This window comes from Molothrus ater, chromosome W (assembly GCF_012460135.2).
Source record: "Molothrus ater isolate BHLD 08-10-18 breed brown headed cowbird chromosome W, BPBGC_Mater_1.1, whole genome shotgun sequence".
NCBI classification, from domain to species: Eukaryota; Metazoa; Chordata; class Aves; order Passeriformes; family Icteridae; genus Molothrus; species Molothrus ater.
Genome location: NC_050510.2, coordinates 1,955,566 through 1,983,301, shown reverse-complemented (window position 1 = coordinate 1,983,301; position 27,736 = coordinate 1,955,566). Strand labels below are relative to the sequence as shown.

Genomic DNA, 27,736 nt, shown 5'->3' with positions numbered 1-27,736 from the left:
TGCTGAATTTCATGCCATGTGAAAAGAAAGCAATTGGTACTTTTTTAGTGAGAGAATTGAAGTGTAAATTATGGATTTTTTTTTCTTTTTTCCTCCCAGTCCATTAAGGTGTCTAGCCTTGAGTGTCCCAAGCTTGAGGCAGCCTGAGTGGATTGTGTGTCAGGTCTTGGCCACCTTACTGTTACAGAGTAGGAAATCTCAGAAATGGGCTAAGGTGACTGTATGCTTCATAAAGTAAGTGCCTTTTTACTGCCTGCAGATCAGGGTGAGTCTTAGCTTGTAGTTAGCTCTGCCTTTTCAAAAAAATTCACCCCTATTTGACACTCGTGAGGCCATGTCTGGGCACTAGATGAGTCCAGTTTGGGTTCTTCAGGATACAACAGAGATAGGAGCAAGTTCAGCCAAGGCCACCAAAATTGATGAAGGAGCTGGAGGTCAGAATGAATGAGGAACAGCTGAGAGTGGGTTGATGTAGCACAAAGAAGGGAAGGCAAAGGTTCAGGGTTACTGGCAACTGCCTGATAGGAAGGTGTGGATAATCAGGCTCTCCCAAGAACTGCACCCAGGGACAGGACTAGAAGCAATAACACAAGCTGGATCAAGGAAAAATCCCAATGGAAAAAGGTTTCTCCAAACCGTGGAACAAGCCCTGGAGAGGGCAGGAACCTCCATACCTGGAGACCTTCAGCACTTGGTAGGGCTAGACCCTGAGCAACCTGATTGAAGTGTAGTAGTTCCAGTTTGTGGGACTCGGACTGAGCCCCTCTGAGATTCCTGGCTGTGTTGTTTTATTTTAGCATGGCCTAATGTTACAGATAACTAAGGCCAGTAGAAATTTGGACAGCCAAATGAACGAATCCTGTAGAGCTATACTGAAAGAGTTGGTTACAGGTGGTCTTATTTGCACATCTGGATTGTAACATTTTCTGTTAATTTGAGTCAATCCCAAGAGAAAACACTATGTTGGAGAATTGTATGGTAGCTAGGATATGTCAGGTAGTTAGAAATACCACTTAGAGTTTAAAGAATAAGTATATTTTATGCTGGGCTTCATTGTCCTACCATCTTTGCTAGCCAAATCAGAGGGTCACACAACTTGTTTTGCACTAGTCTGTAGGGGCCCTGGCAGCAGAGGCTGTCATTCAAGAGGGTAGGCTTCAGTGAGGAATTTCCCTCTGCATGTCTGGGAAGAGAGAGCTAAGAAACAGTTGTAGAAGATACCAGAAAGACTTGAAAATGAGAATCTCAAGACACAAAGAAATGGCAATGAGCAAAAACCTGGGTTCTGTAGACTAGGATGGATTGTTGAGCTACTGTTTTAACTCAAATGTTTAATGTATTTCCTCCTGGGTAGGATGAAGAGGAGTCGCTGAATGAAGTGGGCTATGATGACATTGGTGGCTGCCGGAAGCAGCTGGCTCAAATCAAAGAAATGGTGGAACTTCCCCTCCGACACCCTGCTCTCTTCAAGGCCATAGGGGTGAAGGTATGTCCCCATGTGCACCAGGTAGATGAGTGGGCTTGCCCTTGAAGATGACTTGATATCAGAGGTTCATGACGTATTGGGAGGGGAATAAGTAATTTGGGTTTGGGTTTTTTTTTGGGGGGGGGGGGGTTGGTTTGCTTATGTTTGGAGCTTTTTTAAATGCTGGTGTTAGGAAAGTATCTCCTTACATGTTTTGGACGCAGATTAAAGTACTGACAACTTGCAAAGCAGAGGGGTGCTTTGAATCAGTGCTGCCAGTTACTGGCAAGGTTTTTGTTGTGTGAAGTAGTAAAGGGTGTTGATAGCAATGTTGACATGGCAGCTGTTGCATAAGATTGCATCACAATTTCAGACTGGCTTTATCAAATGCTTACAGATTTGCTGTGAATCTACTTAGGCATTCAGATACTCACCACCTAAATCCCTTGCCTTTGTCCTCAGCCTCCACGTGGGATCCTGCTGTATGGTCCTCCTGGCACTGGTAAAACACTGATTGCCCGAGCGGTGGCCAATGAAACAGGGGCTTTCTTCTTCCTGATCAATGGTAAGTTTTGTGGCTGCTTTGGCCCCAGGTCTGCTGTGTGCTCACTTGTCCATCTTATGGTAAGGAATGTGTCGGGTTCGGCTGTCTGTCTCTGCCCCGACACGGGTAGGGTGGTTCTTGGGTGGCACGCATTTCAAAGGACGAGTCTGGACTCTTCAGCTTTTCGATCTTCAGATTGCTTATTGTTTCTTATCTACAAAATTTTCTGTCTGCCCAACAGAGGTCTGATCTGCAAGGCAGCCACGGGCACTCGTGACCACCCACGGGGCGGTCATGTCTTTTTATACTAAAATCTACATACATGATATTTAGCCTTATTTTCCAATATGTTTCACCCATGTTGGCAAGTGCACCTTCACCATAAACCAATCCCCAAGTGCCAACATCACCACAGGAGATGGAAGACAAGAAGAAGAAAGAAGAAGGACGAGACACACCCTGATCCCTCCATCTTGTCTCCATAACCCCCCTGTACCAAAAACCTTAAAGTTTATATTTCACCCTATAAATGTGTCCCTTTTTACACCCTTCACTCTAAAGTGATTCTCATGTCCTCAAACTGCTGTCACTTCTGTGGATGGATCAAAATCAAGCCACCAAACACTCTTGGCAACATTCCAGGATTTCCAAGACCCCCAAGGGTTCTCCTGGCATCTCTGGACATCGGGAGTGATGTGCTGAGTTCCCACAGGAATGGTGTCAATAGGGCTTGTAGAGCCATGCTGTCTCCCTGACATCCTTTCTTACCTCTTTGAAGTGTGCATCTGGGGACAATTGGAGGCCATTTGTGTGGAAGTATCTGTAGTGGCACTTCCCTTAAGCTTGATTGTTTTGTAGCTGGCTCATTGGAAAGACAGCTTTGTAATACAGGGACCTGGAGTCTGTCTGGCTTAGCGTTTGCATATGTTGTTGAGGGCAGAGCTGAGAGTGGTGAGATTATTCTATGAAAATTGGTGCAGGACGCTTGTTTCTATTGCTGCCAGCATGTTCCATTCAGAAAAGAAGCTGATCTGCAGTGGATTTGTTTTTCCCCTCAAGTAAAGCACAAGACCTGTTTCTGTTTCATGTAATATTAATTGTGAGGAACTATCCTGAAAGCTATGAGTACCTTGGGACTTAGCTACAAGTGACAGAACTTCCTATTGATCACTCTTCATCTGTAGCAGTTGAGGTGGATACTGGTTTATGTCCTGTAATGATCAGACTGTGACTTTTCCTCAGTGCTTTTCTGTGCCATTTTACATTCAGTGTTGGAATAACTGAACATTTGTACTTAAAGAGTGATGCTTTTCTTCTCTGATTTCAGTCACTTAGACCCATGAAGGTGAAAGCAAAGAAATATATAGCACAGTATAGCAGTGAGCAGCAGTAGGGAAGTGACTTGCTTTATATCTCAAGATATCATATATAAATGGACTAGTTTTAGCCATATGTTGTCTTTGTCGTATACTTTCTAAGTATGTGGAAGGTGTTACTGCATGCTAATGAACCGGACATTTTAGACACTTGTATTTCTGTTGCATAATACAAATAACATTGTCAGAGTTAGCAATGCATTCTCTGTCTGCTAGTCCCAAGCATGGAGCTGCAGTGTTGTAGATGAAGCTGGTATGAATTGGTGAGTTACCTGTTGTCTTGGTTTGGAAAGACAGGTGTCTGCTAAGGAAGGCAGGAGCCTCCCCTGAAATGGAAAAATGTAAACCTCCCCCCCTCCGAATTGCTATAAATTTTAAATTAAGGGGCTCTCAGGCAAAAAATTTGGGAGCAGGAAATAACAGTTCTTTACTAGGGAAGAAAATTTTAAAAAGATAAAATAAGCAATGCAGTAAACCAAAACAACACTGACAGAGTCAGAACACAACCTGACATCCTGTTGATCAGGGTGCTGGTAGCAGTCCAATTGGAAATGTGGCTGCAGTCCTCCTGGAATGTCAGGTGTGGTTCTGTTGGAGCAGGGATCCTGCAGAAGGGTGCAGTCTTCCTCTGAAGATCTAGTGGAAGAGGCAGCTGTTCCTCTGGGAAATCCAGTGGAGAAAACAGTGCTGCTGTTCCAGAATCTCAAGATTATATCTGGGTAGGAATGCTTGGCTCTTCCCTCTGTGTGGAGCATGTCACAATGGGATGTTATAGTTCTTATCAGTCATGCAGTGACATTCAATAGCCTGTTATCAGCAGATTTCTCCCGCAGGGAGGAGTGGTTGTGAAAGAGATAAGAAAAACTGCCCACTTAACAGAAGGCAACTGCCATACAGATGGCAAATAGAATACAATTTGCTTGACAATCCAGGACACCTGTAATGAAGCATTATTAGTACCTGCTTGTACCAGTGTCTCTGCAGCTGGCCTGCTTCAGTCAGCTGGCAGCCTTGCTCTTCCAAGGGTCAGGTTTCTTTTTCTTGGATCCTTTAGAAGCATACTTTTTCTTCATTACCACTCCCTTCAGCATGATGGAAAATCTGTAAAAACAGAATAAATCTGTGAACCTGCACTAGTGTTCAGCAACTGTAGGCGATCTCAGAGGAATGCTGCCCTTCCTTCTGGGATTAATGTGGTTACACATTTTTATTATTTATTCTTTGAGAGGAGATGGGGTTTGGGGTGTTGTTTTTTTGGTGGTGGCTTGTTGCTGTTGGTTGGTTGGTTAGTTGGTGTGTGAGTCAATACAGTCAGGCAGCCAGGGCAACCATAAACCCATGGCTAAAACATAGAGTAAATTTATTTCCATTACCTAAATAACGGAGGGAATCCTTGAAGCAATACCTGCACGGGGGCACACAAGCAGAGATATGGGCACTGTTAGTTCATGCCAGAGGATTACTGACTACTGTTCACACAGGCTTATCAAGGGTTATTTTCAGCTGCAAGGTCACTTGAGCACTCACCAGTGTTTTGCTTTTTAACCCATTCCTCCCAACAGTTGGGTTTTTTTGAACTCATTTATAAAATCTTATAGAGGTAAATGCATACCTGTGTAATGCATGCTATAGACAGCTTTGGCATCTTACAGCTTTTTCTTTCCCTACCTTGATAACTTGCCACCAAATAATTTGATTGCTTCCATTGTGAGCATTAACTGTGTGGTGGCACATTTCAGAGAAGCTCACCAAGTGTGAAATAGGGTAAGGGAAGAGGCAGCTAATGGTAGCTCATTGGCTAGTGTTACATTCTGTTAAACTGAAAACACTGAAATGATGATAGTAAGTAATTCTGCATGCTGGTCTTGCCTTTTCAGATGTAAATTTAATGAACTTGGTTGATAGTATTTGCTTTGGCTTGAAATATAGATACATGTGAACCTTGTACTAAAAAAAATTCAGCTGCATGTTTTTGGGGCTAGCTGCCTCTCTTCTGGGTGCCACAGTTGCTTTTTTTTTAGGTCCTGAGATCATGAGCAAGCTGGCTGGTGAGTCTGAGAGCAACCTGAGGAAAGCCTTTGAAGAAGCAGAGAAGAATGCTCCTGCCATCATCTTCATTGATGAACTGGATGCCATTGCTCCTAAAAGAGAGAAGGTAAAGAAAGCATTTAGAACGTAAAGGAGTGCATCCTTTTTGGTAGCAGCTGGCATGAGTCTCTGCATTTGACTATAGGGTAAAGCAGTATTTCACTTAATGCTTGAAAGCAGTTGGATGTCAGAATTTGGATATCAGAAGAATCTGATGTAGTTCACGACGTTTCTTAACAGCTCATGTCTGTTGTACCTGTCTGCTTTGGTGCAGTACTAGCTCCTGTGTGCTGTGTTTTAGAGCTTTTGGTCTAGATATTACTTTCTCCACAGACACACGGAGAGGTGGAACGTCGCATCGTGTCTCAGCTGCTGACTCTTATGGATGGACTGAAACAGAGAGCACATGTGATCGTTATGGCAGCCACCAACAGACCTAACAGCATTGACCCAGCTCTCAGGCGATTTGGTAACCATAATTGCCATCTCTTTTTCTGTGTATCAGATACTTTGTTATGGACTGTGCTTCAGGGGCCTTGGAAGGACTGAGTAGAAATGAATATTAAACATCCTATGTGTTACATAAGCTTCTTTCCAGCTACTTGTTTGGAAATAATTTCTAGATTTCAGCTTTTGGTATAATCTTTTGTGCTTTATTAGATTAGAACTTGTAGAAATAATAAAATACTTAGAGGGTAGCACATTTTTTCACTGCATCAGTTAGGTGAGGCTATTTCAGGACTAAATGCTTAAGGGGTTGTTCATGCCTCAGGTTGCAGGAGGCTCTGAATTGTCCCATTTATCTTTTATTGATGAAAAGTCTGGTAGTTTCTGAGATTCAGGTTTTCAAAACTTTGCAGTGTAAATGAATGTCTGTTGTATGACCAGTTGGTAAAATCAAATTTGCAGGAAAAATGGCCTCTTAAATGTCTAGTGAGGCATTTGAATGCACAGCTATAGCTAGAAGAAAATGATAGATGTACATGCCCTAGGTAATATTACAGTAATACATGAGTTTCCTGCTTCCCCAGATATTGGGGCAGTTCATGTTTTTCACCACTTGGGTGCTGCTGTGAAAGTTCTGAAAAATTTAATCTCTCAGTATTTGTGGACACAAAGGTAGGAATAAATAAAAATGTCCCATGGTGTGTTGGTTAGGATAGCATATTTTCCTATAAATTAGGATTGGAAAAAAAACGAAATCCTCTGTATTTATATAATCCTGAACTCTACTTAATGCAGTAGTCTCACTTTCCCTAAATGGCTATAAGCCTTTTTCTGCCTTCTCTGATCTGACTCTGCTACTGTGCTGATTGATGCTGCAGGGAAACCCAAAGCTCTGGTATTTTCTGAAATTGTTTGTGGCTTGTCATCAAGTTCCTGTGTCAGAGGAAGGTATCAACTATAGCTCCCTTAGTTTGCAGAATCAGCAACTCAACGTGTGCTTGTACTCCCCAGGTCGTTTTGACAGAGAGGTAGATATTGGTATCCCAGATGCCACTGGGCGCTTGGAGATTCTGCAGATTCACACAAAAAATATGAAACTGGCTGATGATGTGGATCTGGAACAGGTGAGTAGCATGCTATTACAAAAGCTTGCCTCTGCTCATTTAGGACAGCGTGAAACTGAGCAAATATGTGATCTCTGAGCTTCCTCCTAACTAGATTACCAGTGACCAAAAATCCTCACTTGCTAGTTAAGAATGCTATGGCTAAGTGAAACAAATGTGTACCAGTCCAGTCTGGAAGTGCCTTGCCACTGTCCTGTGTTTGTTTGCTGTGGCATTCTCTTTAAAAATAAAGCAAGTCTGAAACAGCACTCACAGAGCTGGCTGAACATTGTAGTAATACTGTATGGATTTAATCTCTGTCCTGAATGAAGAACTGCAGTCCTCAGGGTTATCTTTCTGCACACGATCTATTCCAGTTGCAACTTTGTTCTCAGGTAAGAGGTGGAACAGCAGTGTCTTTGGCTGCTAAATGTGATAGCACTTATCTTGAATTTGCAGCAAAGCACTAATGTTTCTGTCCTTCAGAGTTTTGTTGCACCTCTGAATGAGGGACCAGAGCATGCATTGCCCTTGCAGAGTGCTTGCTTGTGTTCCTGAGAGTCACAGTTAATGCTCTGCTTTCAGGTGGCAAACGAGACCCATGGCCATGTTGGCGCTGACTTGGCTGCTCTTTGCTCAGAAGCTGCTCTTCAGGCTATCAGAAAGAAGATGGATCTCATAGACCTAGAAGATGAAACCATTGATGCTGAAGTGATGAACTCACTGGCTGTGACCATGGATGACTTCAGGGTAATGGAGGAGTACCCTTCTTTCTTTTGTGTGCAATGTCTAATTGCTTATCTGAAGCAAGTGAACATAAAATATTAGAATTGATATAATGCTTTTTCTTCTAACAACAGTGGGCTCTGAGCCAGAGCAACCCTTCTGCTCTTAGGGAGACAGTGGTGGAGGTGCCACAAGTTACCTGGGAAGATATTGGTGGTTTAGAAGATGTAAAGAGAGAACTCCAGGAACTTGTACAGGTAAGGTTTCCAACAGATTTTTTCCTAGTTAGCTTGAAAAATAATGATTGTCATGGTTTAGGAATGGTATTCCCCAATTTAGTGTTCCCATTGAAACACTCCAAACCACATGCTGCTCACTCACTCCCCCCTCCCCTGTGGCAGGATGGAGAGGAGAATTGGAGGCAGAAAAGGTAAAGATCATGGGTTGAGATAAGAACAATTTACTGTAAACAGCAATGAGATAAGAAAATGAACAATATTAATAACAGTGTACAGGACAGGTGAATGATTCACATGTGAGTACTCACCATAGGGAACGTGACATTATCCCCAACTGCTTGTTTCACGTTATCTGACCGAAAGGGACCCCCGCCCTCTGCCCCCTGCATGACGTGAGGTGGTACCCTGTCCTGGCCAGAACCAGGACAATAATAAAATTCAGAACCTCTGCACATTCCTGTTTGGGCTGTGACCAGGGTAAATGCAAAGTTTATATGGTATTTTCATGTAATGGACTGAAAATATCATGCTGTTCCATCTTAGTGAACCTGGGGAGAGGGAGGTGCTGGGAAGCAGCATCAGGCTTTCCTGAGCTGAGTATACCGGGACATCTTGGGTGGGTGTTGTGCTACATGCAGGAACAGCAGCAGTTCTGCTTCTCTTAAGTGGAGACTAGCATTAGCACTGCTGCCAAGAATCCTGTTATGTGATGGCTTTAATATGCTAGAAAGTAGATGAAGATTCTCATGCAGAGAGCCTCTGAAGTTTGACTTTGCAGCAGTGTTAGCATAGAGGTGAGAAGTAATTGAAGCCTTCTATGAAAGGAGAAGCTGGAACAAAGTCATGAATGGTCTGTGGAATTGAGGTGGTTTGGGTTTGATACATCCCTGCTTTCAGTTGCACTGTAGAAACAGCCTGTCTGTGAATAAAAGAATCTACTTTTCAATCTAACTTCTGTCATTAAAATCATCACCTGTCTCTGATCATGTTGGAAGGATAAATGCTCACATCAGACATCTTGACTGTCTTTGGAGGGCAGAGAAAATAGGTTAGATAATGAGCTAGCTGTTCTCATTTGCTTTTGCAGGGCAGACTGAAGTTGGGGTTACATGTGCTGGAAAACTACCTGAACTGGCACTTAGTTCATAGGCTTTACAATTTAGTTGTGATGCTTTTTAAACCAGTGCCCATTTAAAAACACCAGTGGCACTGAGCAGGCAGACTCTTGTGTTTAACCCACCAGAAATCAAAATTATTTGGGTTGGAAAGGACCTCAAAGATCATTCCAAACCCCCCAGCCATTGTGTAGTGGGTTGATCCTGGCTGAATGCCAGGCACCTGCCAAAGCTGCTCTCTCACTCCCCTCCGCAGCCAGCCAGAGGGGAGAAAATTTAACAAAGGGTTCATGAGTTGAGACGAGGACTGGGAGAGATCACTCATCAAATACCATAGTGGGCAAAATAGGATCTAATTAAAGTATGAATTTAATTTATTGCTAACAAAATCAGAGCAGGACAATGAGAAGTAAAATGAACCCTTAAAAAACCACCTTCCCCCCACCCCTCCCTCCTTTCCAGCTCTACCTCCTACCCCAGCAGTGCAAGGAGACAGGGAATGGGGGTTTTGGTCAGTCCATTACCCATGGTTTCTTCCACTGTTTACGGAGAGAAGTCGTTCCCTTGCTGCACTGTGGGGTCCCTTGCCATGGGAGACAGTTCTCCATGAACTTGTCCAACGTGAGTCCATCTCACGAGCAACAGCTAAATGTGAACTGCTGTAATGTGAGTCCAGCCCATGGGCAACAGTCCTCAAACTGCTACAGCTTGAATCACTCTTCCATGGGGTGCAGTCATCCAAGGACAGGCTGCTCCAGCAAGGGCTCCTCTCTCCACGGGCCTCCCATTGGGTCACAGCCTCCTCTTAGGCATCCACCTGCTCTGGCATGGGTGTCCTCCACAGGCTGCAGATGGATCTCTGCATCCCCATTGATCTCCATGGGCTGCAGGGGGACAGCTGCTTCGCCATAGTCTTACCCACAGGATGCAGGGGAATTTCAGCTCTGGTGCCTGGAGCACTTCCTCCGCCTCCTTCTCCACTGACCTTGATGTCTCCATAGTTTTTCTTCTCACGTATTCTCACCCCACTCTTCTCTGGCTGCAATTACATCTGCGCAATAACTTTTCTTTCTTCTTAAATATGTTATCGTGGAGGCGTTACCACCATTTCTAATTGGGCCAGCCTTGACCAGCAGCACATCCGTCTTTGGAGCTGCCAGGGATTGGTTCTGCCAGACATGGGGGAAGCTTTTAGCAGCTTTTCACAGAAGCCACTCCTGTAGCCCCCCCGCTACCAAAACCAGGCCATGCAAACTGAATACACATGGACAGGGACACCTTCCATTACACCAGGTTGTTCAGAGCCCCATCCAGCCTGGCCTTGGATACTTCCAGGAATGGAACGTCCACAACTTCTCTGGGCAACCTATGCCAGTGCCTCACCACCCTCACAGTAAAGAATTTTTTCCCAATATCCAATCTAAATCTACCCTTCTTCGGTTTGAAGCCATTCCCTCTTGTCTTATCACTACATGTACTTGTAAAATGTCCCGCTCTGGCTTTCTTGTAGGCATCCTTTAGGTACAGGAAGGCTGCTCTAAGATCTCCCCAGAGCCTTTTCCAGGCTGAACAGCCCCAGCTCTCTCAGCCTATCTTCATAGGAGAGGTGCTCCAGCCCTCTGATCAGCTCTCTGCTGTGTTTGCATCAGCAGGTCTACATCCTTATTTTGAGGGCCCTAGAACTGGATGCAGTACTCCAGGTGGGGTCTCAGAAGAACAGAGCAGGGGGGCAGAGTCACAGAACGGTTGAAGTTGGAAGAGACTGCAGTGGATCATCTGGTCCAACCCCCTTACTCAAGCAGGGTTATCCCAGAGCACATGGCACAGAATTGCATCCAGACAGTTCTTGAATACCTCCACTGAGGGATACTCCACAACCTCTCTGGGCAATCTGTTCCAGTGCTCAGTCACCTGCGCAGTAAAGAAGTTCTTCCTCATGTTCCGGTGGAACTTCCTGTGCATCAGTTTCTGCCTGTTGGTTCTCATCCTATTGCTTGGCACCACCAAGAAGAGCCTGGTCCATCCTCTTGATGATACTCTCTTCAGATACAGATACACATTGATGAGGTCCCCCCTCAGTTCTCTTCTTAAGGCTGAACAGGCCCAGCTCCTTCAGCCTTCCCTGATAAAAGAGATGTTCCAGTCCCTTAATCATCTTTGTCACCTTCCACTGGACCCACTTCAGGAGCTCCATGTCTCTCTTGTACTGAGGAGCCCAGAATGGGACTCAGCACTCCAGATGCCGCCTCACCAGGGCTGAGTAGATGGGCAGGACCACCTCCCTTAACCTGCTGGCAATGGTCTTCTTAATGCACCACAGGATCCCATTTGCCTTCTTGGCCACAAGGGCATTGCTGGCTCATGGACAGCTTGTTGTCCACTAGGACCTCCAGGTCCTTCTCTGCAGAGCTGCTTTTCAGCAGGTCACCCCCAGCCTATACCGGTGCCTGAGGTTATTCTTCCCCAGGCACAGGCCCCTGCATTTGCCTTGTTGAACTTCAGACAGTTCTTCTCTGCCCATCTCTCCAACCTGTCGAGGTCCTTCTGAATGCCTGCACAGCACTCTGGGGTATTGGCCACTCCTCCCAGCTTTGTGTTGTCAGCAAACTTGCTAAGGAGGGATCTACCCCTTCATCCAAGTTATTGGTGAACAAGTTAAACAATACTGGGCCCAGTATTGAACCTTGGGGGATATCACTAGTGACAGGCCTCCAACTAGACCCTGTGCCACTGATTACAACCCTCTGGGATCTGCCATTCAGCCAGTTCTCAATGCACCTCTGTCCACTCATCCAGTCCACACTTCCTGAGTTTGCCTATGAGGATGTTGTGAGAGACAGTGCTGAAAGCCTTGCTGAAGTCAAGGTAGACAATATCCACTGCTCTCCCCTCATCCATCCATGTAGTTATTTCATTGTAGAAGGCAATCAGGTTGGTCAAGCATGATTTCCTTTTAGTGAATCCATGCTGACTACTCCTGATCACCTTGTCATCCATGTGGATAGAGATGGCCTCCAGAATGAGGAACTCCATTACCTTTCCAGGGATTGAGGTGAGGCTGACTGGCTGGTAGCTCCCTGGGTCCTCTTGATTGCCCTTTGTGAAGACTGGGGTGACATTTGCTTTCTTCCAGTCCTCAGGCACCTCTCCTGATTGCCACAACTTTTCAAAGATGATTGTGAGCAGCCTCGCTCTGGTGTCCATCAGCTCTCTCAGCACTCGTGGATGCATCCCATCAGGGCCCATGGACTTGTGAATATCAAGTTTGTTTAGGTGTTCTCTGACCCAACTCTCCTTGACCAAAGGAAGGTCTTCCTTCCAACATTCCTTTACCCTGGTCTCCTGGGTCAGAGATCCCTGAGGGCTGGTCTTGTCAGTGAAGACTGATGCAAAGAAGACGTTCAGTAACTTTGCCTTCTCTGCGTTCTCTGTCACCAGGGTCCCCTCTTCATTTACTAATGGTCTCACATTATCCTTAGTTTTCCTTTTGTTACTGATGTATTGGAAGAAGCCCTTCTTGTTGTCCTTGACATCCTTGGCCAGATTTAATTCCAGATGGGCCTTGGCCTTTCTTGTCTCATTTCCACTTACTCTGACAGCCTCTTTATATTCAGTCCAAGTGGCCTGACCCTGCTTCCATCTCCTGTGTTTCCTGCTTTTGCTTGGGTCCCCTTTGCCTGATTTCTTGCTCATTGGGATGTACCATTCTTGAGCCGGGAGGATATCGATCAAGTCTTTTGGACTCCTCTTCCCTGTAGGACTTATTCCCATGGGATTCTTCCAAGAAGGTCCCTGAAGAGGCTAAAGTTAGCTCTCCTGGAGTCCATGGTTACAATCTTACTTGCTGCCCTGCTTCTTCCTCGCATGATACTGAACTTGTCAATCTCATGGTTACTACAGCCAAGGCTGCCCTCAACCTTTACATCTCCAAAATGGCCTTCCCTGTTTATTAGTATGAGGTCAAGCAGCACATCATTCTGTTACCAAAAATTTGGTAAAATACAAATCTCCTTTACACCAATGTAGCATTAAGAAGCAGGCATTCTTTATTTGGCCAGATGCATGAGGGGATAGCTCCTCCTAAAGTTGAGCACAGTGAGTACAGGAAAGTTTATATACTGTATTTTACATACATATTAATTGATTGTCCCAAAATAAACATACATATGATAATCATTTTCCAGAAATCATTAACATATTTTCCCTCCCCTTTACACATGTGTTCTTTTGTCCTGGGGGTCTCTGGTGGCCTCTAGTGATTGAGGGACCCCAATGTAATACCTGACCTGGTCAAGTTGGCAGGGCACTGGGACTGGTGAACTTCCAATTCTTCTTACACAATGGGCATTGTGCAGTTCTGTAGGTCAGTGGGTTTTGAAGAACAAGCATTGTGTTAGCTCACCAGGTGTAGACAATTTTTCATCTGGTAACATTCCCCCCTTTGAGGCTTGTGAAGCTTGTCTTTTTAAGCCTTCATAAGCCTCACTTTGATTTTTAATAACATTGTATAAGTTCCTCACATTGCATTAGCAATCATGTTTTTTATGCAACTTAAAGCAAACATCGTAATCACAATTATTACTATGATCACAATTATGCTTTGCAAAAATGAGGCCAACCAACCACTCAGAGAAAATGCAAGTCCTTTAAATATTTTATTTAACCAGTTACTTTCTAATTTTGTCCCTAATTTTCTGCTAGATGCAGCAACTGATTTTATCCTCTCTATCTGATCATCCAATTTAGCAGTCACATTCAGAATGTGCACACAACAAATATTGTTGTTTAAATTCAAGTATCCACATACTCCATGTTCATGTAGTAGCAATAGATCTAAAGGCAATCTGTTTTGTAAGGTCATTTTAGTTGTGCCTTGCAATTGGTCATTTATTTCAGCAAACCCCAATTGAGTTGTATTTGCTAAAGCTTCCATTTGCAGAGTCAAATTGTGTATAGCTAGTCTGTTCCTAAAGGTAAATATTTGAGGAGTAAAGATGGATTTTTATATCCATCCCACTATAGTTTTCCTATTCTTCTCACATGTGTTCCCAGATTTTTGTCAAATTGCTGACTAAAGTTCCCCACGGAACTGGATTTTCTGCAGAGGTTGGTATTGGTAAACAAGCTGTTATAGAAGTTACATTCTGTAATCTGACTTTAGGACCATATTCCCCTTCCAAGAATTTAAGATCATAGTTTCTATTATTATTATAAATATGCAATTATTTATCATCTTCATCTAGGTCCAATAAATAGCATCCCCCTAGAAAATCACATTCTATACCTAAAACTATAGGATTTAGATGAAAAACCTCCAAGGTGTTAGTCAGTCTTGTTTCTGCTGTGTTTAATGTGTGGTTGCTGGTTTTACCCACATGTGATGAAGCCAGGGTTCGATTCCTTTTACCTTGAGTGCAGTGTAGGTTACCAGGAGGACTTGATATGGTCCCTTCCACTTCTCCTGGATTGGTCCAAAATTCAAGGTTCTGATGCACACTGTATCTCCCAGTCAGAAAGGATGTACAGGCAAGTCTAGCCCCAATGATCTGTTGACAGTGTTGTACCTTTTAAGACTTAAAAGAGTTAGTTCCAGTGCTATTAAATATTAATTTCAGCAAATCTTTTGAGACTTCCCTTGCCTTGTTGGTACAACATGGGAAAGCTTCTGGCCATCCAGAAGAAGTATCTACCAATACCAAAATGTACCAGTTCCCATTCTGCCTGGACAGTTCTTCAAAATCAATTTGCCAATTATCACCTAGTGAATTCCCCTGTTTTACTATCCCGACGGTGGCCTTTTTCCTTTCTTGGGATTATTTTGCAAAATAAATCACACATTTTTCAACAATTAATCTATTATTTTCTGTCATCTTTGTGCTAACTATGTTCCTTGATAAACTAGTCACCATATTTTCTATTTCCTAATGTGTTTCCTGATGTTTTAGTTCTGTTATCGTATACATTAATTGTGGAGGTACAATTACCTGCCCACATGAGGTTACCAATCACCTGCTGGGATTTCCCATAGCTTCTAATGATGGGGCTAACTGCCTGTCCTGGTTGCTATAATTTTGTTTTGTTCCCAGCCATTCAACTTTTTGCTACATATTAGTGCAAGGATACCTTTTTCAGCAACCTCTTTAGTTGTTTTGTCAGCTAATTGATTCCCTGTATTAACTGGGGAGTCTCCAAACTGATGGGCTTTACAAGGGCATCATGGCCACTTCTTCTGAGTTTTGCACACTCTGTAGTAGTTGACTAATTTCTTCTTTGTACTTAATAGGAGACCTCTGTGCCGACAACAATCCCCTTTCCTTCCATTTCGTTTCATGGATGTGTATTATTCCAAAAACATATTTTTAATCAGTCCATCTGTTTACTCTTTCAGTGATTTCTAACACTCGTTGTAAAGTCATTACTTATGCTTTTTGTGCTGATGTGTAAAAGGTAAAGCCTGGCTTCTATTGTCTGAGTCGAGGTTCCCACTGCATATCCAGCTGCCCATTTTCTGTTTCATACCATGCTGTTCCCACTGGTGTATAGGTGCAGTTCCTGGTCCTGGATGGGATTGCTCTTGAGATCCAGTCTGCCAGAACACACTTGTCCAATGGTTACCAGGCAGTCATGGTACAAAGGTCTCTGGGCTTCTTCTGAAGCCTGAAGAAACATGGCTGAGTTCAAAGCAGTGGTTACCTTAAGCAGCTCAACATTGTCCTGCTGGTATTTCAGCATCCTGCTGGTGATATCCTGTCTTCCTTTTTGTACCAATTGTTTGGACAGGCTGCTTCCATGACCTCAAATGCTGCACCAGTCCCCCTAGTGCCAGGTGCATCTTTTCATGCCCAAATAACTCAAATGGTTTGGTTCAAATGTGAGAGTCACAGTGCAGGCATTGTCATTAAGGTTCTTTTAGGGCTTCAAAGACCCTCTGACTCTCAGGAGTCCATACCAAGTATTTTTTGGTGGAGGATCATACAAGGGTTTTGCCAGTACTCCATAACTGTCAATCCATAACTGACACCATCCGGCCATACCTAAGTAGGCTTGTAGTCCTTTGCTCTGGCGTCTGACAAACAGCTTCTTTTCAGCTGCTTCCCAAGCTTTTTTTTCCCTGCAAGATCTCAAAACATATATTACTGCTTTGCTTGAAGCCTTTACCCAGCTCCTTGGCTTAGAGGGCACTAAACCTGTTTGTTAATAACGAGTCTTCAGGAGGAAAAAGAGAATTCTTCCTTGTACACAGTGGTTAGTTTCCAGCATTCTTTTGACTTTAAATTTCTTGAGACGTGGTACAGAGCCTGTGTGCATCTCTAATGTAGAGGGGGGCTGAAACTCCTGAGTCTGTAGGGTCTCTGAGAATATCCTATCACTTTCTCATCTTCATGAACGCTTTGCAGTCTGCTTGCTTCCTCACATAACTCCTTGACCTGGTGACATAGCTCCCTGACAGGGACACACCTTCTGCAGAGGAGATGACTCAGCCCCAGCTTCCCAGATAGGCATCAGGCACTCCTTACAACCAGAGGCCTGCAGAGCTACGTGTACTGTCAAAAGGTCTGTCACTGATGCAGCAACTCCAACTGCCACTGGGGAACAAGCTCTACAGTGTCATCACCATAACATTGGGAGCTCACACTAGTAAGACTGGGAAAGAAAGGGCTTCCCTTGCCCCTTGGCATTAACTGCTGCTCCTAGTTCCTGCTCTCTGGTACTGCTACTATGTTGGCCCTCCTATTGAGAGGAGCCCTTCCTTGTCAACTGCAGTGCAAACTGCTGCACCCCACCTTGGCTGACATGCCATGTCCTGTTTGCCCCCTCTGTTTGCTATGCTCCTGGTCTCTCGTGCTCCCTGGGGGCTCCTGCACCTGAGCTGTTCACCTCTGTGAGTGACAGACTGAGCTTAAATCAGCTGCTGTCACTCCTGGCCCGGCCCATGCTGAGTCAGCTGCTGTTGTTCAAGCTCCACATGGGTCTTGACGGTCTCCTGGGGTTACCCTGCCTTTAGAAACTCACTGATTGCTGCAATCTCCTGCTCTGCTGCAGGATGTGCCTGCACAAGAGCTGTTTGCTCCCTCAACCTGCTAGCCATGCTTTGATGCAGCCCAGGACACAGTTGGTTTCTGGGCTGCGAGTGCAGATTGCTGGTGCATGTTGAGCTTCCCATCAATCACCACCCCCAAGTCCTTCTCAACAGGGCTGCTCCCAATGCATTCTCTTCCCAGCCTGTACTTGTGTTTGGGATTGCCCCGACCAGATGCAGGACCTTGTGTCGCTGTTGAGTTAGGAAATCAAGGAAAAGACGACACAGACTCCAATGCTTCTTAGAAGGCATGAAGCAAGGTTTATTAGAAACTGCACATATTTATAGACAGGATAGTTCACCCAGAACCTGATTGGTCCTTAAACAACACCCCTCACACCATTGGTTAATTAGGAACAACACGTTATTGTATCTTTCCATAAGCATCATGTACAAACATTCCACATGTTCACAAACACCAGGTGGAGAGATTAAGATAAGAATTGTTTTAATTCTTTCTCTGAGCTTTCTCACAACTTCCCCAGGATGATGCGTGGGAAAGTTATCTGTTTCTCTCTCTAACTAAACTGTCAGCATCCACAGGTCCCCCTTTTTTGTTTAAAGCGGAAGGCAGCGTTTGTAATCCTCTGCGGGGCCCCTTGCAGGAAGGAGAACAAACACAGCTGAAGCGGTCCCTTTTGCAATTTGCCGGTTATGAATCAGAACCTCAATCAGACGCTGACTTAGAATGGTCAGGGAGATTCTCTAACACATACCATCGAATTCTTTACAATCACATCCTTTTACCAACATCAAGTCTTGTTGTTCCTTCTTACAAGAAATCCTTACTAATTCTAATACAGTAACAAAACATCGTTAGTCTGCTCAAAGAATTGGCAGTCTAACATGTCAACAACCCTTTCCCAGAAACAAAGAAAAAGATACAATGGTCATTCCCTACTCATAGAAGGACCATCTGATTGATGATTGGCAGCTTGATCATCATTTGAATGTTGCCTGTTGGCCACATTCTGTTTTTGGTGTCGCAATTCAGGGCGGACACACCTTGCAGGTATCCACCATACCCCAGTATCTGTGGAAACGCATGCATACCGGCGACCCCAAGCAATAAAGTCGCACGGGCCCTCTCACTTATTAGTGGTTAGGTCCCGTATCCAGACTTTTGCTCAAGGCAGGTGCGACTCACCTGAAGACTGCAACGAGAAAAGGTGATTTAAAATGACAGGATTGTTTGAATTTTGTGGCACTGTAAGATGATTGATTGTATATAGAGCTTTTTCCAGTCAGCTGTGTGGGATTTCTCTGGGCATTCCGCTTTTTTGTTTTTCCAGAACATGCTTTAAAGTACCATGAGCATGTTCAACAATAGCTTGACCAGTTGGAGAATGCAGAATACCAAGTTTATGTGAGACTCCGCATAAGCACAAAAACTGCCACGTCATCTGCGAGACGTGGGCAGGACCATTATCAGTTTTCACACAAGAAGTGATGGGGGGTGGGCATGGAAACCATAGCACAAATTTGACCTGTAAAGTCAGAGTCAATGACACCTGGATGCACAAAGATTCCTTGGAGGGTGGCACTAGATCTTCCCACAAGCAGTGCACTCAATCCTTGACCCAAAGGTCCAAAGGCATCCAGAGGAACCTTATATACACAACAAGATCCTGATTGTTCCTGTGGTGTGCACATCCACTCCGGCTGCTCTGTGGGTGCTACCCCTAAGCTGGCTGAGTAAGCCTGTGCTGGTACCATGCCCTGGAGAATCATTTGTGTTGGAGCGCAGTTCCCCTTTGCACTTGTCTTCCTGTTTCCTAAACAGTAAGAGCCTGAGATGAGAGATGCGGGACATCAGGCGGCTCTTCAAAATGCAGTTTATTGTATCAAAGATGTTACAACAGTCCAGGGTCATGGGTGACAGAGCCTGCGCCTACAGCTGTCAGCTCCAGCTGTAGACAAGCCTGAAGGCGCTTTAGTTTTGGTTACACTGCATTATATACTTTTCTTTGCTGAGCATCTTAATACATAAGAACCAATCTATACCTTTACTTTTACCTATAGCCTATCAGAACTACTGTCATTACCATATTATGGTTAATACTATCCAATTACATGAGTTAGTATGTTACAGGGTAAGCTAGAAGTTGTTTTTCAGTTTTCTTGTAGTGGAAAATTCTTAAACCTTTTTTCTACTTGCCACATGGACATGTCTTGTTTGCCTGAGGTATCTTTCTGCTTGGTAAAAACATCTTTTTGTTTGTGGTCAGCTTATCCTTTGCTCTAAGTCATCAAATCTCTTTCCAACTCAACATAACCCTTGCTTTCTTAGTTGTCCAGCAAGACTGGCTCAGCAAACCTCAATTTACACATCTATTATTCTTCTATATCAAAACTTGCTTCCATCTCTATTTCGTTCTCAGGTTCTACATTCAGAGATCTTTCTGCCAAGCATACATATCTGTTAAACTTTCTTGTCAAACTTTCATCCTTCCCAACACCAAACCTACCAAAAGCTGACCATTGGCATGGTATTTAGAGTTACATTGGTTTGCATAATGACCTGGCTTTGCACACGTAGCACACAAGAAATTAGTCTTATTTCCTTTCTTTTTCTGTGTTCCCTGTTTTTGCTTGCCCTTATTTTTCACCTGTTTCTGTTGTCCATCCCCTGAGGCTGTCCGGCCTGGCTGTAAAGCAGCCACCAAAACAGATGTTTTGTAGTCTACAGAACCTACTTTTGAACATTCTTGGACAATGTCTGGTAATGTTGGGTCGCCTGGAAGAGCATCCATGATCTTCCAACAATCATCGTTTGCAGTCTCTTGCTAATTGCTTACATAACATCTGCCTCAAATCATCATCCTCAACCTACTTTTCCAGGGCTGCTGCAATTTTCTCAACAAATGGTAAAAATGGTTCTCTTATTCCTTGAGTTATTTTCACATATTGTGGCTTGGGAGCAGCCATTTCTATAGTTTTTAACAGTGCTCCAAAGCCTATCTTTTGACTGCTCAAGAATGGCAGGGTCCCAGGTAGCCTGAAGATCAGGATTAGAGAAGGCATTCTTCCCCATGAGAGCATCCACTCCCACGGCATACCTGGGATCATTCAGAGGCAATCACAGGTTCTCTGCTGCAGCCCTATCTGCCATCTTCCTCCAGTTGTCCTTAAAAACTTTAAATTGTACAGGTTGGAACAATATTTGAGCTATATGTTTAATATCGAATGAAGCAAGCAGGTCAGTGTTTAACACTCTGATAATTTGCATAATTTGTGAAGAACCAAGCCCATATTTTTCTGCCTTACCTTGCAAATCTTGCATGACTTGCCATGCTATGACACCGTGCTTGTCGACTTGTCCTGTATTTGCAACAGCTTTATACACGGGAAAGGCTTGGACTCCCCCTTCCGACAGAACATTGCCTCTCTGATCCACCTGTGTTCCCTCCTCAGATGCTGGATTAACTACTTGACTGTCCCCTGTGGCCCCTTCCTCTGCATTTATTGTGTTGATGAGTCTGCCCCCGGGCATTCCCACCTTCTCTAACAGGTCCCAATCCCCATTTTCCAGAGCCTGCAATTTGACCAATTCCCAAAACTGGCGAGGGTTTGTCAGTCGCATGGTCACCTGACAAGGGGGCAGCGTCCAGAGATGACTCTGGTATGATGTCGCTGCTTGTCGGTGCCAGCATTCCGCCACCAGGCCACACCCCTGGTGGGGGGCAGGTTGCCAGTCTTTGTTGCTGTCGCTGTCCGTGTCCTGGGGCAGGCGGGACAGCCTGTGGGAGGTGGAGGATGGCAGGCCAAGCTAGAGGCACCGAAGCAGTGAAGCCAGCTGCAAGCCCCGAGGCGGGAAAGTCAGCAGCAGCCGGTGAGGTGGGGGACCCGGCCATGGTGGGTGATGTGGGCTGTGGCGGTGAAGCTGCAAGAGACATGATGCCCACTGATCCGCATGCAGCAGAGGGAGGAGAAGGAGGAGTAGGCACAGGCAGTTGCGCCATTTCCGTAGATGAAAGCGGAGGGGAGGAAGAGACCACGGATCCGGTCGTGTCATTTGTCGACAGTGAAGATGCTGCCACTGCCACTTGCACTTGCACTGCAGAGGAGGAGGGGACTGGCAGGGGGAAGAAAGTCGGCAGGAACAAAGGCGCCCTGGCGAGCGCTGGCAGTGCGGGGGGAGGGGGTGGCACATACGCTTCCACTGGTTTCGCAGATGGGAACGTGGGAACGGAGAAGCCGAAGGGGCGGTCGTTCCAGCCACGTCCGCTCACTGGCGGTGGAGGCAGTTGCGCCGCTGCTTGCAGTGCTGCAGTGCAGAGGAAGAAGGAACCGGCAGCAGGATTGGGGAAGCTGGCTGTCCCCCGGCCAGCTGTGGCGCAGAGAGGGGAGGGGCTGGCGGGTGTGGCAAAGCTGCTTGCAGAGCAGGGAAAGCTAGCGCCGGCGGGCAGGGCGAAGCTGGCTGTGACAAGGACGTGCCGCTTACTGCTTGCAGAGCAGAGAAAGCTGGCGCCTCTGGGGGGACGAAACCAATTGCAGCAAGGGCCCCACTGCAATCGCTCATGGTGCAGGGGAGCGAGAATCGCTGTCTGTGGCAGGGACACCCTGGCCGCTGCCTGCAGTGCTGGGAGAGCCTAAGGTGGCGCGAATAGAGGGGGACACTCTGCCAGGTCCAATTGGGACGTGGCTACCAAAGTTGTCGGGGGTGGCATCACAGGAGAAGGATATTTCGGTGGAACATAGTCCCTGGGTGAGGGATAGATTCTGCGGGGAATCCCCATGTCTCTTGGGGGTCCAGGCGGAGCCGAGAAAGAGCCAGCAGCCCCCTGCCCGGCTCCCTCTCCCCCCAGGGTGTCTGTGTCCACGGAGAGAGCATCTTCACTTTCTAAGTCCCCCATCTCCATTTCACTTCCCCTTGGGGTCCAACCTTGCAAAGCTCTCGAAAGGACTCCCCAGGTAACTGCTAAATAAGATGCAGTCTTATCTCCGCTGATGACCTCGTCCCACAGGCAGTTGCTTAGTAACAGCCAAGTCTCTGGATTAAATCCGGTGTTCACATCTACTGAAAAGTCATGGGATCTTGCCCAGGCAAGTAAAGCACGCAGGGAATGATCTGACACAGGAACCCCCATACGTGGCAAAGCGTCTTTCTGTGCAGAAAGAACTAATCTCTCTTCCGTAGAAAGTTGGTTCCCCATGTTAAAGGAAACCATTCCCAGCAGCCCACATGAAGCAGTAGTCTACCCCGGGATGTAGACACTTTAGCTATGGTGGGAAAAGCCGTTCCACCCTAGCTCTTTGACATTGGGCTGCTACCTGTGGTCATGAAAAGACCAGCCATCTCAAGGAGGCATGGGGAAAATCACTGTTACCTCTCTTAAATGGAGGACAGAGGGTGTCCAGTCCGTCCTGCGAGGACTGGTGGGGCCACCGCGGCATCTCCCGGTGGGGTCGATCCGAAGCATCCCGTTCGTCCTGCAGTTTCTGGAGGGGCAACCAGATGTCGCTGTTGAGTTAGGAAATCAAGGAAAAGACGACACAGACTCCAATGCTTCTTAGAAGGCATGAAGCAAGGTTTATTAGAAACTGCACATATTTATAGACAGGATAGTTCACCCAGAACCTGATTGGTCCTTAAACAACACCCCTCACACCATTGGTTAATTAGGAACAACACGTTATTGTATCTTTCCATAAGCATCATGTACAAACATTCCACATGTTCACAAACACCAGGTGGAGAGATTAAGATAAGAATTGTTTTAATTCTTTCTCTGAGCTTTCTCACAACTTCCCCAGGATGATGCGTGGGAAAGTTATCTGTTTCTCTCTCTAACTAAACTGTCAGCATCCACAACCTTGCACTTGGCCTTGTTGAACTTCATGGGGTTTGCACAGACCCACCTCTCAAGCCTGTCCAGGTCCCTCTGCATGCCATTCCTTCCCTCCAGCATGTTGACTGCACCACACAGCTCGGTGTCATTGGCAAACTTGCTGAGGATGCACTCAATCCCACTGTCCATGTCACTGACACAGATGGTAAATAGTACTAGTCCCAACACTGACCCCTGAGGACACCACTTTTCACTGGTCTTCACTTGGACATCAAGCTGTTGACTGCAACTCTTTGAGTGTGACCATCCAGCCAATTCCTTATCCACTGAGTGGTCCACCCATCAAATCCCAATCTTTCTAGTTTAGAGCCCACGATGTCATGTGGGATTCTGCCAAATGCTTTGCACAAGTCATCTCAGGTAGTGCTTCTGGTAGGAGCAGAAACAAAACTGGTCTAGTGGAAAATGTCCCTGCCCGTGGACTAGAGGATTTTTGAAGTTCCCTTCCAACCCAAACAATTATGTGATTCTAAGATATAGTCCTGTTCTAGCTTATATTGCGAGGTTTTAATTTGTTCGTTTGGTTCTCTTTTAGTATCCTGTGGAACACCCAGACAAATTCCTCAAATTTGGCATGACCCCATCAAAAGGGGTTCTGTTCTATGGGCCGCCTGGTTGTGGTAAGACACTCCTGGCCAAAGCCATTGCTAATGAATGCCAGGCAAACTTCATTTCCATCAAGGGGCCGGAATTGCTCACCATGTGGTTTGGTGAGTCTGAAGCCAACGTGCGTGAGATCTTTGACAAAGTAAGTATTTCTTCTACTCCTTGTGCTATGTTCGTGCTGAGGTACTCCCAAACCCTCTACTGCACCCATCTTACTGGCCTGGTTTTGTTTTCCCTGCTTGCACTGAGAGCAGAGGCTGCTTTTCTGATGTTAGGGTATTGTCTTGGTTTGAAAGACAAGTGTTTGCTAAGGAAGGCAAGTGCCTCTCTTGAAATGGAAAATGCAAATTCCTTTCTTCCAAATTATTATAATTTTGAAATTAAGGGGCTCTCAGGCAAAGATATGAGAATAGGAGTAACAGTTCTTTACTAGTATGTATAAATTAAAAAACCCTACAACTTAATAGGAGAATTAAAATAAAATGCAGTAGTACAAAAACACTGTTAGTGTCAGAATACAACCTAACACCTTGTTGGTCAGGGTGTTGGTAGAAGTCTGATTAAGTGGTGGCTGCAGTACTCCTGGAGTAACAGATGTCGTTCTGTTGAAGCAGTGATCCTGTAGAAGGGTGTAGTTTTCCTCTGAAGGTCCAGTGGTCTTGTAGAAGGGTCTGGTCTTCTGGGAATCTAGTTGAAAAAGGCTGACTGTGGTGTTCAAAATCTCAGATTATATCCAGGTATGAATGCTTGGCTCCTCCCCTTGGGTGGAGCATCTCACAATGGGATGGTGTAATTTTATCAGTCATGCTGTGAGACTCAATGGCTCATTAACAGAAGATATCCCCCTGGAGGGAGGATGGGTTGTGGAAGCGATAAAGAACACTGCCCCACCTGGTTTTAACAGATGGTAATAGAATACATACTTTTGGTTACACCTTGCATTGCAATTTAAGACAGGTATTTATTCTCTTTTGCAATATAGCTATTTAGATGGTTTTCTCCTACTGGAATTTGTATCTGTTGTTACATGATTATAAATGCCCCAATGTCTTAGCAGTGAGGTTAGCATTAGGATGGCATAGATATTCACTGCATCCCTGAAAACTTATTTCAACACCTCATTAGCCATCACCTTCTACAGATTTTTAAAGGATGTTATCGGTTCTTCTTTTTCTACAATTGGACTAAATAATCATTGTAGGCCACTTCAAACTGAAATTCTTCTCTTCTCTTCTCTTCTCTTCTCTTCTCTTCTCTTCTCTTCTCTTCTCTTCTCTTCTCTGTTGCAGACATCTTTTCACTAAAAATCCTTTCTTTAGGATTTTTCCTTCTGAGAAGCTAAGAAGCCTCAGAGACAGAATGTAAACAATGGTTATCTGCTGCTGTGGAATGCAACAGGTCCACCTGTGATTGGCCCATCTTAGATGTTTATAATTAATGACCAATCAAAGAACGAGCTATCTCGGACAGAGTCCGAGAGAGCTGCCTTTGTTATCATTCTTTTCTTTTCTATTCTTAGCTTAGCAAGCTTCTGAAAAAAACTGTCCTTCTTTTTCTTTTTAGTATAGTTATAATGTAATATATATATATCATAAAATAATAAATCAAACCTTCTGATCATAGAATCAACATTCTCGTCTCTCCTCTCATCCTAAAAACCCCTGTGACCACGGTCACATCTCTTCTCTTCTCTTCTCTTCTCTTCTCTTCTCTTCTCTTCTCTTCTCTTCTCTTCTCTTCTCTTCTCTTCTCCAATATATATGGCTTGCAAAGGAGCCCACTTCCACTGCCCAGTTTCCCTGTAGATGGTGTGACCTCCTGTCCCAGGAGGTTATCTGCATGGATTATCTTGGGAATCCTCATTCCTGTGGTCAGGGAAGGTGCTGAAAGAGCAAAGTTGGAAAGAGAGTGAGAGAGAAAAATTTAGGTTGAGAGGGAACCTCAGAGGCTATCTGGTTCAGCTGTTTGTCCAGAGCAGGGAGGTACCTTGGAAATTGAATCAGATTGCTCAGGACTGTCTTGGTTTGAAAGACAGGTGTCCACCAAGGAAGGTGGGAACCTCCTCTGGGATGGAAAATATGACCCCCTTCCCTCCGAATTACTATAACTTTGAAATTAAGGGGCTCTCAGGCAAAGATATGGGGAAAAGAATAACAGTTCTTTACTAATATGTATGTGTATAACAAGGCAAATAAACAAAACCAGAAAACCCAGTAACAGCCTTCTGTCGGCTGTCAAGCACTTTCCCCTTTGGTGTAGTTACAGTCACGGCCGGCAGGGGCACTGTTGACTCCTGGCTGGGCAGGGCAGGTGCAATAATTCACTCGCGGCTGCAGGAGGCGCTGTGCCATGAGCTCAGCTGTCTCTCACGTGGGTAATGGCGGGCACAGCCGGCAGAAGAGATGGAAAAGGGGCTTCCTTTACAAACTCACACGGGGGCAGTCAGTCCCGGTGCCCCTCTGGATAGCAAAATGAGCTGTAGCAAGAACCTCACAAGCAGCAAGCTGGAATGGCAGGGACAAGCAAACCCGGGGTAGCAAAGAGAATGTAACAGAAATTCCACAGCTGTAGCAGGAGCCATGGGGTGTCCTGGTAGGCACAGTGCTGGGTTGCAGTGTAGCGAAAACCCCAGAGCAGTGGCAGAAAAATGGTGGGGCTGGGCAGCAGCAGCTGGGCTTCCAAACACTGCCAGGAGAGGCTCCCTTGGAGGGGGAGGGGCTCGGGGTCCTGGGTTTTCCCCTGAGGCACCTGAGTAGATTGTGAGGGTTCTTTCCAGAGAGATAGGGTGTTAATAAGGTCTCAGTGCAACAGCCACTCGTACAAGCAAAAGCCTCACTTGCGGTAGGAGAGAACAGGTAGGAGACAACAGTAACGGGCTGGACTCTGCAGTGGCATCAACTGTTCCCTCTGATCCCAAGCACAAGAGAGAGGGAGAGGAGTTGAGCCCAGCCCCTCACCCCCAGGCCAAAATATCGAAGTATCTCTGCCCTCCCCAAGAGAAAACCCCTCAGGTAAGAGAGTAGCCAGCTGCACCCTTCCCTCTCCTCCTCCTCCCAGCCACATCTTTTGTCTCTCGGTTATTGTCTCTTAGTTACAAATGGGACAAAATTCCATGAGAGAAAGAAAAAATAAAAAAAAAGCAAGCAACCTAACCTCCAACAAGGGCCCTGTGTTATGAACATGTGCTAAGGATGAAGAATCCCTGACCTCTCTGGGCCCTGTGCTAGTGTTTGAGCTCTCACATTGTGAAGATTTTCCCCCCTGCTTGTTTCTAACTGGCATTTTCTTTGCAGCCATTTGTGTCTCTGGTCTTTCATCCTTTTGCTGTGCGTGAGAAACAAGGCTCACTCTTTAAAAATTTTTAAAGTTTAATAAGGGATAAAATGGACAATATCCGGTGCTGGGGTGCTTGGCAAACTGCCAAAAGCACACCATTAGCTCAAAACAATTTTCTTATATACTTTTTCATTACATTGGTTAAATGCATTTTCATGAGGATTATACATATTCAAACATTCCTCTGAGTTCTTTTACATGTTCCTAGAATTCTTTAGCTTTGTTCAACACTGACCCGTTGTGCAATAGTGTAGTTTTGATTTTTGGGAGTTGTGTATGTCATTTCCTCACAATATGTATGCCATTTCCTCATAACATCAAACGGGGTATTATTGATAGCCCCAGGGTCAGTTGCAGAAGTCCTTTTCACATCCTTTCTTTCAAAGTTATTTGTGTGGTTCCTTCAATGTTATCTAATCATACAGACAGTTTTAGCTATTTCCACAAACTTATCTAAGTTATTCTCACTATTGTCAGTTAGTTAAAAATAAAAGCATCGTGCAAAAGTTAACATTCCATAGTCTCTATTTTAATATTTTGCGAAAGCCTAAACTACAATATATATTTATCACACTGATCCATAGATAAGGTACACATGGCCAGGGAAATGGCCACAAAAGCTGACAAATTATATCAAAAACAGTTAAAAAGTGATTACAAACTGTACTACATCAAAATCGTCATTAATAATAATTTGCAAAAGCTAATACATAATAGTGAAAGCAAACAAATACATAGTTATTTATAACACTGTGCATT

At 45.0% G+C, this 27,736-nt stretch overlaps 1 protein-coding gene across 2 annotated transcripts in view; it reads left to right on the top strand.

The window, feature by feature from the left end:
- LOC118701502 (transitional endoplasmic reticulum ATPase-like) overlaps positions 1-27,736 on the top strand; it is a 50,552-nt gene that overhangs the window by 11,823 nt on the left and 10,993 nt on the right. For both annotated transcript variants that reach the window (XM_054517771.1, XM_036406148.2), the window contains 8 exons: positions 1,355-1,486; positions 1,928-2,030; positions 5,407-5,540; positions 5,807-5,942; positions 6,932-7,044; positions 7,609-7,773; positions 7,884-8,006; positions 23,571-23,783. In XM_054517771.1, coding sequence (XP_054373746.1) covers positions 1,355-1,486; positions 1,928-2,030; positions 5,407-5,540; positions 5,807-5,942; positions 6,932-7,044; positions 7,609-7,773; positions 7,884-8,006; positions 23,571-23,783 — 1,119 coding nt within the window. The remainder of the gene's footprint in view (positions 1-1,354; positions 1,487-1,927; positions 2,031-5,406; positions 5,541-5,806; positions 5,943-6,931; positions 7,045-7,608; positions 7,774-7,883; positions 8,007-23,570; positions 23,784-27,736) is intronic.